Source organism: Lolium rigidum, chromosome 7 (genome assembly GCF_022539505.1).
Source record: "Lolium rigidum isolate FL_2022 chromosome 7, APGP_CSIRO_Lrig_0.1, whole genome shotgun sequence".
Classification (NCBI taxonomy): domain Eukaryota; kingdom Viridiplantae; phylum Streptophyta; class Magnoliopsida; order Poales; family Poaceae; genus Lolium; species Lolium rigidum.
Genome location: NC_061514.1, coordinates 306053539 through 306065760, shown reverse-complemented (window position 1 = coordinate 306065760; position 12222 = coordinate 306053539). Strand labels below are relative to the sequence as shown.

Genomic DNA, 12222 nt, shown 5'->3' with positions numbered 1-12222 from the left:
GTGGTTCTGTTCAAGATAAAGATACTGGTACAAATACGCTCGGTGCATCGTCCAATGTGTTTGCAAGTATGAAGTCTGGATCGGCTGTGGTCACGCGGGGCTGCAGTTCAGAGGTACAAGAGAAAGTGTCTCCGGGTGGTGGTAGTGTACAACAACATCAACGGTGGTCAGAGTTGGTTCAAAAGTATGGTATTACATATTATGGATCTAAACGTGATTGCACGAGCAACAATGCATCTAATGTACATGCACGTTCAGAGAAGCCTCGTGCACGTACCACTTCTAGTAAGTCAGCTGCTATTTCCACTAATGAGTACGCGAGGGGGTGCAGGAATTTTGAGATTGGCGGTCCATCCAAGCAGCGCAATATTTTTTCGGCCAAGAATACTGCATTTGCTCCAAGAACATATGTGCGTCACTATAGGCCCGGAAATTTTAGAAGCAACAAAATCATGTCAGTTGCGCCGGGAACCAAACCAGGACCTCATTGGTGTCCGGCGGGACTTTCACACACTCAGAAACGCCGGGTGCAGCGACTACGAATATTAGAGATCAGAGAAGAGATAGTTGCGAAGAAGCGCGATGAAATGTTCAACCGAGAAAGACCGATGGTATTTCCAAAGATGACTTGGAGGGAGAAGCGCCTCGCGGTGGAGGAAAATCAAAATACGGATGATACTGTTGATGATACAATTCAGAAAGTAAAAATGACATGGCTGTTGACAAAAATTCTGAAATCACAAATGAGGAAACTACTGATGTAGGCAACATTGTCGCTGATATGGGTGTGGTGACAGAGATGTCATGGCAGGAGCGCATTATTGAGGAGATAAAAGCAAATGAATATGACACTATGTCTAGTGGCAGTTCGGAAAGTAGTGAAGATGTGTCTGTTGATATGGATGTTAATATGGTGTTTGCATTGCCCGCTGAATTTCGTGCACCCGAGGCTGAGGTCGCAGAACTTATTCTCGGTCCTAAGAATGCTACATTTAAGAAGCCCGAGAGACCCGAGCAGCATCTAAATCCATTATTCATCAGGGGTCATATTGATGGTATGCCAATTGGTCGTATGCTTGTTGATGGTGGTGCCAATGTTAATATTATGCCTTTTCCGGTGTTTTGTAAACTGGACCGAAAAGAGAGCGAGTTAATGAAGACCAACATGGGACTGATACGTCTCCGACGTATCGATAATTTCTTATGTTCCATGCCACATTATTGATGATATCTACATGTTTTATGCATACTTTATGTCATATTTATGCATTTTCTGGAACTAACCTATTAACAAGATGCCGAAGAGCCAGTTGCTGTTTTCTGCTGTTTTTGGTTTCATAAATCCTAGTAAGGAAATATTCTCGAAATTGGACGAAATCAACGCCCAGGGGCCTATTTTCACACGAAGCTTCCAGAAGACCGAAGAGTCAACGAAGTGGGGCCACGAGGCGGCCAGATGGTAGGGCGGCGCGGCCCAAGCCTTGGCCGCGCCGACCTGTCTCCTGGGCCCCTCGTGTGGCCCACTGACCTGCCCTTCCGCCTACAAATAGCCTTCGTCGCGAAACCCCCAGTACCGAGAGCCACGATACGGAAAACCTTCCAGAGACGCCGCCGTCGCCAATCCCATCTCGGGGGATTCAGGAGATCGCCTCCGGCACCCTGCCGGAGAGGGGAATCATCTCCCGGAGGATTCTACACCACCATGGTCGCCTCCGGAGTGATGAGTGAGTAGTTCACCCCTGGACTATGGGTCCATAGCAGTAGCTAGATGGTTGTCTTCTCCTCATTATGCTTCATTGTCGGATCTTGTGAGCTGCCGAACATGATCAAGATCATCTATACTGTAATGCTATATGTTGTGTTTGTTGGGATCCGATGAATAGAGAATACTATGTTATGTTGATTATCAATTTATACCTATGTGTTGTTTATGATCTTGCATGCTCTCCGTTATTAGTAGAGGCTCCGGCCAAGTTGATGCTAGTAACTCCAAGAGGGAGTATTTATGCTCGATAGTGGGTTCATGTCTCCGTGAATCGGGGAGTGAGAGAAACCTCTAAGATTATGGATGTACTTGTTGCCACTAGGGATAAAACATTGATGCTATGTCCGAGGATGTAGTTATTGATTACATTACGCACCATACTTAATGCAATTGTCCGTTGTTTTCAACTTAATACTTGGAAGGGGTTCGGATGATAACCTTGAAGGTGGACTTTTTAGGCATAGATGCATGCTTGGATAGCGGTCTATGTACTTTGTCGTAATGCCCAATTAAATCTCACAATACTCATCATATCATGTATGTGCATGGTCATGCCCTCTCTATTTGTCAATTGCCCAACCGTAATTTGTTCACCCAACATGCTATTTATCTTATGGGAGAGACACCACTAGTGAACTGTGGACCCCGGTCCATTCTTTACATCTGAAATACAATCTCTCGCAAGCTGTTCTCATCTGTTTTCTGCAAACAATCATCATCCACACTATACATCTAATCCTTTGTTACAGCAAGCCGGTGAGATTGACAACCTCACTTGTTTCGTTGGGGCAAAGTACTTGGTTTGTGTTGTGCGAGGTTCCACGTTGGCGCCGGAATCCCTGGTGTTGCGCCGCACTACATCTCGCCGCCATCAACCTTCAACGTGCTTCTTGGCTCCTACTGGTTCGATTAAACCTTGGTTTCATACTGAGGGAAAACTTGCCGCTGTACGCATCACACCTTCCTCTTGGGGTTCCCAACGGACGCGTGCTGTACGCGTATCAAGACTATTTTCAGGAGCCGTTGCCGGGGAGATCAAGACACGCTGCAAGGGGAGTCTCCACATCGTAATATCTTTACTTTATTTTTGTCTTGCTTTATTTTATTTACTACTTCATTTGCTGCATTATATCAAAATACAAAAAAATTAGTTGCTAGCTTTACTTTATTTACCGTCTCATTTGCACTCTATAACAAAAACACCAAAAAATTAGTTACTTGCATTTACTTTATCTAGTTTGCTTTATTTATTGTTGCTAAAATGGGTACTCCTGAAAATACTAAGTTGTGTGACTTCACAACCACAAATAATAATGATTTCTTATGCACACCTATTGCTCCACCTGCTACTACAGTAGAATTCTTTGAAATTAAACCTGCTTTACTGAATCTTGTTATGCGAGAGCAATTTTCTAGTGTTAGTTCTGATGATGCTGCTGCCCATCTTAATAATTTTGTTGAACTATGTGAAATGCAAAAGTATAAAGATGTAGATGGTGACATTATAAAATTAAAATTGTTCCCTTTCTCATTAAGAGGAAGAGCTAAAGATTGGTTGCTATCTCTGCCTAAGAATAGTATTGATTCATGGACAAGGATGCTTTTATTGGTAGATATTATCCCCCTGCTAAAATTATATTTTGAGGAGTAGCATAATGAATTTTAAACAATTGGATAATGAGCATGTTGCACAAGCATGGGAAAAAATGAAATCCTTGGTTAAAAATTGCCCAACCCATGGACTGACTACTTGGATGATCATCCAAACCTTTTATGCAGGACTGAATTTTTCTTCGCGGAACCTATTGGATTCAGCTGCTGGAGGTACCTTTATGTCCATCACTCTTGGTGAAGCAACAAAGCTTCTTGATAATATGATGATTAATTACTCTGAATGGCACACGGAAAGAGCTCCACAAGGTAAGAAGGTAAATTCTGTCGAAGAAACCTCCTCCTTGAGTGATAAGATTGATGCTATTATATCTATACTTGTGAATCATAGGACAAATATTGATCCTAATAATGTTCCGTTAGCTTCATTAGTTGCTCAAGAAGAACCTGTTGATGTAAACTTCATTAAAAATAATAATTTCAACAACAATGCTTATCGGAACAATTCTAGTAACAACTATAGGCCATATCCTTATAATAATGGCAACGGCTATGGTAATTCTTATGGGAATTCTTAAAACAATAATAGGAACACACCCCCTGGACTTGAAGCCATGCTTAAAGAATTTATTAGTACACAAACTGCTTTTAACAAATCTGTTGAAGAAAAGCTTGGGGAAATTGATATACTTGCTTCTAAAGTCGATAGTCTTGCTGCTGATGTTGATCTTTTAAAATCGAAAGTTATGCCTCATGAGAATCATAATAATAAAATTGTTACTACAGCAAATGCCATCCAAGTTAGAATTAATGAGAATATAAGATTGATGGCCGAATTGCGTGCTAGGTGGGAAAGAGAGGAAAATGAAAAAGAAGATAATATAGCTAAAATTTGGACTATTACCACCACTAGTAATGCTAATGCTACACATGTTGCTACACCTCCTACTAATAATGGTAAAAGAATTGGTGTTAGCAATGTTTCCACTTCTAATGCAAAGCGCGAAAAACTACCCGAAACTGCTAAAACTGCTGAAACTGCCTGTGATAAAACTGCTGAAATTTTTTCCAACATTGGGGATGATGATCCCATTGCTTTAGATTATAATGGTTTGAATTTTGATGATTGCCACATCTCTGAAGTTATAAAGTTCTTACAAAAACTTGCTAAAAGTCCTAATGCTAGTGCTATAAATTTGGCTTTCACGAAACATATTACAAATGCTCTCATAAAAGCTAGAGAAGAGAAACTAGAACGCGAAGCTTCTATTCCTAGGAAGCTCGAAGATGGTTGGGAGCCCATCATTAAGATGAAGGTCAATGACTTTGATTGTAATGCTTTATGTGATCTTGGTGCAAGTATTTCTGTTATGCCTAAGAAAATTTATAATATGCTTGACTTGCCACCATTGAAAAATTGTTATTTGGATGTTAATCTTGCTGATCATTCTACAAAGAAACCTTTGGGGAAAGTTGATAATGTTTGCATTACCGTTAACAATAACCTTGTCCCCGTTGATTTTGTTGTCTTGGATATTGAATACAATGCATCTTGTCCCATCATATTGGGAAGACCTTTTCTTCGAACTGTTGGTGCTATTATTGACATGAAGGAAGGTAATATTAAATATCAATTTCCTCTCAAGAAAGGTATGGAACACTTCCCTAGAAAGAGAATGAAGTTACCTTTTGATTCTATCATTAGAACAAATTATGATGTTGACACTTCGTCTCTTGACAATACTTGATATACACTTTCTGCGCCTAGCTGAAAGGCGTTAAAGAAAAGCGCTTATGGGAGACAACCCATGTTTTTACTACAGTGCCTTTGTTTTTATTCTGAGTCTTGGAAGCTGTTTACTACTGTAGCAACCTCTCCTTATCTTAGTTTTGTGCATTGTTGTGCCAAGTAAAGTCGTTGATAATAAGGTTCATACTAGATTTGAATTACTGCGCAGAAACAGATTTCTTTGCTGTCACGAATCTGGGCAAAATTCTCTGTAGGTAACTCAGAAAATTATGCCAATTAACGTGAGTGATCCTCAGATATGTACGCAACTTTCATTCAATTTGAGCATTTTAATTTGAGCAAGTCTGGTGCCTCAATAAAATTCGTCATTACGAACTGTTCTGTTTTGACAGATTCTGCCTTTAATTTCGCATTGCCTGTTTTGATATGTTCGATGGATTTTTCGATTCCATTGACTTTCAGTAGCTTTGTGCAATGTCCAGAAGTGTTAAGAATGATTATGTCACCTCTGAACATGTATATTTTGATTGTGCACTAACTCTCTAATGAGTTGTTTTGAGTTTGGTGTGGAGGAAGTTTTCAAGGATCAAGAGAGGGAGATGATACAACATGATCAAGGAGAGTGAAAGCTCTAAGCTTGGGGATGCCCCGGTGGTTCACCCCTGCATATATCAAGAAGACTCAAGCGTCTAAGCTTGGCTATGCCCAAGGCATCCCCTTCTTCATCGACAACATTATCAGGTTCTTCCCCTGAAACTATATTTTTATTCCGTCACATCTTATGTGCTTTGCTTGGAGCGTCGGTTCGTTTTTGTTTTTGTTCTGTTTGAATAAAATGGATCCTAGCATTCATTGTGTGGGAGAGAGACACGCTCCGCTGTTGCATATGGACAAGTATGTCCTTAGGCTTTACTCATAATATTCATGGCGAAAGTTTCTTCTTCGTTAAATTGTTATATGGTTGAAATTGGAAAATGATACATGTAGTAATTTGCTAAAATGTCTTGGATAATGTGATACTTGGCAATTGTTGTGCTCATGATTAAGCTCTTGCATCATATACTTTGCACCCATTAATGAAGAAATACATTGAGCATGCTAAAATTTGGTTTGCATAATTGGTCTCTCTAAGGTCTAGATAATTTCTAGTATTGAGTTTGAACAACAAGGAAGACGGTGTAGAGTCTTATAATGTTTACAATATGTCTTTTATGTGAGTTTTGCTGCACCGCTTCATCCTTGTGTTTGTTTCAAATAGCCTTGCTAGCCTAAACCTTGTATCGAGAGGGAATACTTCTCATGCATCCAAAATACTTGAGCCAACCACTATGCCATTTGTGTCCACCATACCTACCTACTACATGGTATTTCTCCGCCATTCCAAAGTAAATTGCTTGAGTGCTACCTTTAAACAATTCAAAATTCATTACCTCTGATTTGTTTCGATGTTTTATAGCTCATGAGGAAGTATGTGATGTTTATCTTTCAATCTTGTTGGGCAACTTTCACCAATGGACTAGTGGCTTCATCCGCTTATCCAATAATTTTGCAAAAAGAGCTGGCAATGGGATTCCCAGTCCCAAATTAATTAATAAAAATAGACACTCCTCCATGGTATGTGATTGTTGGACGGCACCCGAAGGATTCGGTTAGCCATGGCTTGAGAAAGCAAAGGTGGGGAGGAGTGTCATCATAATAAAACTAAAATAAAAAGTCACTCCTTCATGGTATGAGATTGTTGGCAGGCACCCGAAGGATTCGGTTAGCCATGGTTTGTGAAAGAAAGGTTGGAAGGAGTGCCACACAAAAATAAAAATAAAATGGGAGCCGCTCTTTGAAGGTTTGTCTGGCAAGGGGGTTAGAATGCCCACTACCATTCGTTGACAACAACAAACACCTCTCAAAATTTTACTTTTATGCTCTCTGTATGTTTGCAAAATCAAAGCTCTAGAACAAATATAGCAATCGATGCTTTCCTCTTTGAAGGACCATTCTTTTTACTTTTATGTTGAGTCAGTTCACCTATCTCTCTCCACCTCAAGAAGCAAACACTTGTGTGAACTGTGCATTGATTCCTACATACTTGCATATTGCACTTGTTATATTACTTTACATTGACAATATCCATGAGATATACATGTTATAAGTTGAAAGCAACCGCTGAAACTTCATCTTCCTGTGTTGCTTCAATACCTTTACTTTGAATTATTGCTTTATGAGTTAACTCTTATGCAAGACTTATTGATACTTGTCTTGAAGTACTATTCATGAAAAGTCTTTGCTATATGATTCATTTGTTTACTCATGTCATTTACATTGTTTGGATCGCTGCATTCATTACATATGCTTACAATAGTATCATCAAGGTTATGATGGCATGTCACTCCAGAAATTATCTTTGTTATCGTTTACACGCTCGGGACGAGCGAAACTAAGCTTGGGGATGCCGATACGTCTCCGAGCGTATCGATAATTTCTTATGTTCCATGCCACATTATTGATGATATCTACATGTTTTATGCATACTTTATGTCATATTTATGCATTTTTCGGAACTAACCTATTAACAAGATGCCGAAGAGCCGATTCTTTGTTCTTGCTGTTTTTGGTTTCATAAATCCTAGTAAGGAAATATTCTCGGAATTGGACGAAATCAACGCCCAAGGGCCTATTTTCACACAAAGCTTCCAGAAGACCGAAGAGTCAACGAAGTGGGGCCACGAGGCGGCCATATGGTAGGGCGGCGCGGCCCAAGCCTTGGCCGCGCCGACCTGTCTTCTGGGCCCCTCGTGTGGCCCCCTGACCTGCCCTTCCGCCTACAAATAGCCTTCGTCGCGAAACCCCCAGTACCGAGAGCCACGATACGGAAAACCTTCCGAGAGACGCCGCTGCCGCCAATCCCATCTCGGGGATTCGGGAGATCGCCTCCGGCACCTCGCTGGAGAGGGAATCATCTCCGGGAGGACTCTACACCGCCATGGTCGCCTCCGGAGTGATGAGTGAGTAGTTCACCCCTGGACTATGGGTCCATAGCAGTAGCTAGATGGTTGTCTTCTCCTCATTATGCTTCATTGTCGGATCTTGTGAGCTGCCGAACATGATCAAGATCATCTATCTGTAATGCTATATGTTGTGTTTGTTGGGATCCGATGAATAGAGAATACTATGTTATGTTGATTATCAATTTATACCTATGTGTTGTTTATGATCTTGCATGCTCTCCGTTATTAGTAGAGGCTCGGCCAAGTTGATGCTAGTAACTCCAAGAGGGAGTATTTATGCTCGATAGTGGGTTCATGTCTCCGTGAATCTGGGGAGTGAGAGAAACCTCTAAGATTATGGATGTGTTGTTGCCACTAGGGATAAAACATTGATGCTATGTCCAGAGGATGTAGTTATTGATTACATTACGCACCATACTTAATGCAATTGTCTGTTGTTTTCAACTTAATACTGGAAGGGGTTCGGATGATAACCTGAAGGTGGACTTTTTAGGCATAGATGCATGCTGGATAGCGGTCTATGTACTTTGTTGTAGCGGCCCAGGAAAATCCCCATATTAGAATTGCTTGTTCTTTTTATTTTATGCATCATCATGGCATATGCATCATATCATCCATGATTTTAACAAAATAAAATTTATTTTTATAAACCCTAATTATTTTATTTTCTCTCTCATATGGTTTAATAAAACCTCCAACTCTCTTCTTATTTTCAAAGAAAACCATATACAAATTATTTATAAATATTTGCAAAATTGTTAGAATAAAATAAATCTTTCAAATCTTTTTCAAACTCTTTCTCTTTTTCTTCTTTGGTCGAGAAGCAAATCTGAAGAAAGGACATCACCAAGAAGCCTAAAGCAGCTCAACTTCCTACAGTCCAATATCTCAACATCTTTCTTGTATTCCTGGATGAGTCATGCAGGATGCGTGAACTCTTACATGCCAACCACTTCCCTTGATCTGCTTTAAGCACAGCCACACGCATCACGCCCTCCTCTCCATCCTTTTCCACTTTGTATTTCTTTCCCTTCTTCCAAGCCAACACAGACACGGACAAGGGTTTCAGAAAAAATTCAGAAACAAGGGAGAACCATCGCCACAAGGTCCGCCTCGCGCTGCCGTTCCTCAGCACCCGCCGCCAAGCTGCTGCAACCCGGCGGTCCGCGTCATCGTCCTCTCCATCTCTGCGCGAGGAATTGATCCGAGAGCACACGTATGCGACGAACTCGTCCTCGACATCCCCTCCTACTGGCGGCGTACTTCATCGACTCCGGCGGTTCCGCGACTCCTTCGACGCTTCTGAGCACGGCTCCATGATCCTGGTAGTCTACTCGTTCTCCCGGACCTCCCCTTCTTCTCCTTCGTGCTCCCTTTCGGATTACCGACTTTCGCGGTCGCTCACCTCCGCAGGTCCTCGTCGCCGGCCCGCTCCGTCTGCCATCCGGCCAAACCTCCGCCCGTTTCTGGCTCCCCATGGACTTCCACATCGAGCGCTTCTCGTCCCCAAGCCGCTCGAGCTCTCCTTCATCGTCCCTGTCCCCGACCACCGCATCCGCCACAGGACTTGCGGTCAAGTTCGTCGTCCTCTCCACGCGTCGTTGAGCGCCCCCGAGCCGTTCGCTTCACCGTCGAACTTCCAGGGTGAGCACCATCTCCGTCCCAGCCTTCCCCTGCTCGTTTCCATCACCGTGCGCCGCCCAATCGTGGTCGACGTCGCCGGGTTTTCCCGCCGTCGTGCGCGTCCCCTTGCAGTTCAGTTTCGTCAGTTTAGTCGGCCTTCTGAGCAGGCCAAAGTCGCTGCCGTTCCTGGATGTTAAACATGCACGCCTTGCTCCGATTTAGTCGGCACAGCAGAACCATGTTCCATCGCTGCAGCCACCAAATAAATCCACCTTTTTGTTCTCTGTTTCTGTTCAGATCTTGTGCCTAGAGATGCATCAAAATGTCTCGTGAGCCTTCCTAATCAATATCAGAAACCAGCCTGCTAGCTAGCGTCTACCATCCACCTGCTAGCCTGCTTGCTAGCTAGCTATCGCACATCCTGTCTAGTCAAATTTGTATGACACCCTCAGTTTAATAACAATCTTTGGTCAGCTCCAGTATCAAGTTGCATGATCCACTTCCCAGCAGAACCAGATCAAATCTCAGGGACAGCAAAATGCCCCTCTTCCGTCGTTGGTCTTCAGTTCAGATAACACCTCTATTAAAATTCAGTTAACAATTCCTGTACAAATATGTCTATGTTTCTGTATCTTTTGAAGCCAGAACCAACCCCAGACTCGGGGTCAGATACACATTGGAGGATTAAATCCACCCTTCATGCCTTCATCTATCTTTCCAATTGCTGCAAATGTTTTAATCTTGCAAACTCTATATTTCTCAAACGGTAACTCATAATAAAATGTTTTATATATAAAAGTTGATCAGAAAATGTGAGGATTAATATTATGTCATTCATATACATGCTTGCATCATGTAGCGTTGCGTTAGTTTGCATCACACCTAATAATTAAATGCGGAGTATTTTGGAATTACCGGATAAGGTTTTCCGCTTCGTTTAATATTGAAGTAGCTCACCCCTGCCATGATATGCCATGCTAATTAACACTTAACTTTGTCGGTAGAACATGCAACTCCAAACCTAATTTGCTTGTCCGGGGTGCTGACTCCGATTAAATTGGATAAGTTGCATAGCATCATAATTGCCATGTCATGCATATCATCCTGATCATGCTGGATCTTCCTTTATCCGTAATAGTAAGACTTGCATGCGTTGTGTGTTCCAGCATTTGCTTCTTCCTGGATAGGATCGCGAAGTGGTGTGGTGAGATACGACAAGTTCTCCGGATGTCCCTCAGCAAGCTTTAACAGGCAAGCATTTTCCCCTATACTTCTGCCCCTGCAGAAGTCGCTCACCTATTTTATTTTGCCTTCTTCCTCATGCTAGCTTTAAGTTGCGTTCTTGTCACGTGTCCCTTCCACTTGTTACCTCAAGCAGCCTATATTGCCTCCACCAACCACCTACAGCTATTGTTTGGTTATCGGGTCTGCCATGCTAGTCGTAGTGCATGCTAGTGCTGTTTATATGTTGTTACCGTTATTGCTATCTTATCGGGTTATCAGTTGGGAATCATGACACATGGTTTATGGATATATATGTTAAGGATATCATGGTTACTTGTTAATAGTTGCTAGCGGAGGCATCGGTGGGTCAGTTGCTCGTTTTATGACGGCTCACTTGTGTTTCCATGAAATCTAGGACCCCGAGTTCTTGTTATCCGTTCCGAGATCGAGCGCTCTAACCACACGTGGGTATGTTTACAGGTCTCCCTCGACCACTGTCGGAATCTACAGCTTTGTCCAGTGGCCACAACTAGTTTGCAATGTTTACCATTTGTTGTTGCGTGCATGCCGACTTGTTACTTATTTACTTTGGGAAGCCCACGGGTGCCTTGTATCCCTTGTTTCGGTATGCACGTATAGGTCGCGGAGCCGCTGCGAAGTGGTTTATCGCCCCGAGTGTGTGTTTAAACCACCTAGTACGCTGTCGCAAACAGCTAGGTCCGCTTCGGAGACACGGCCGGACTTCGATACGGGTTCAACTTGGTTAGGTGGCTTCCTGGACATTGTTGTCGTGAAGGAGAGTGCGAGTCGTGATATCCACCTGTCGCAAGTGGGTTGAGCGTGCGTGTGGGCACATTTGGGCACCCCTGCAGGGTTAAATCTTATCGATAAGCCGCGTCCGCGGTTATGGACGACTTGGAGCTGTATGACTCGACCATAGACAACTTACACCTGTTGTTCCAATCATAATAACTTGCTTAGTAAGTTAGCACAACTTCAATAATAACTGGTTAAAACTTGTCAACTGTGTGAGTGCCTTTGTAAGTACTTCCTTGCGAGGGGAACGCATCGGGTCGTGTTATGTTTGCGAGTATAGAACTGTTAGTTATGCGCTCTCTCACCTTCTCTGATAGACGACTGTTGTAGAGTGTCTCTATAGGTTTTTAGTGCTTGCGCGCTGCCGCTTAACCCCACCATATTGCATATGACGTTCCTCTTGCGTCTTCTAAGTCCCCTGCGTGCCTCAA

At 42.6% G+C, this 12222-nt stretch overlaps 1 protein-coding gene across 1 annotated transcript; it reads left to right on the top strand.

Moving 5' to 3' along the window:
- Positions 1-712: 712 nt before the first annotated feature.
- Positions 713-10958, top strand: LOC124673115. Its single transcript, XM_047209242.1, has 4 exons — positions 713-1055; positions 9170-9453; positions 9542-9772; positions 10918-10958. Exons 1-3 carry the CDS (start codon positions 713-715, stop codon positions 9731-9733), a joined length of 819 nt encoding a protein of 272 aa, XP_047065198.1. The 3' UTR covers positions 9734-9772; positions 10918-10958.
- Positions 10959-12222: the final 1264 nt, after the last annotated feature.

Bases quoted from the DNA above. Each gene is read 5' to 3' on its own strand.
- LOC124673115 (XM_047209242.1), top strand. From the start codon at position 713: ATGGCTGTTGACAAAAATTCTGAAATCACAAATGAGGAAACTACTGAT. The intron at 1,056-9,169 runs GTATGCCAATTG...CCTTCTTCCAAG, and splicing joins CATCAGGGGTCATATTGATG to CCAACACAGACACGGACAAG. The intron at 9,454-9,541 runs GTAGTCTACTCG...TCACCTCCGCAG, and splicing joins AGCACGGCTCCATGATCCTG to GTCCTCGTCGCCGGCCCGCT.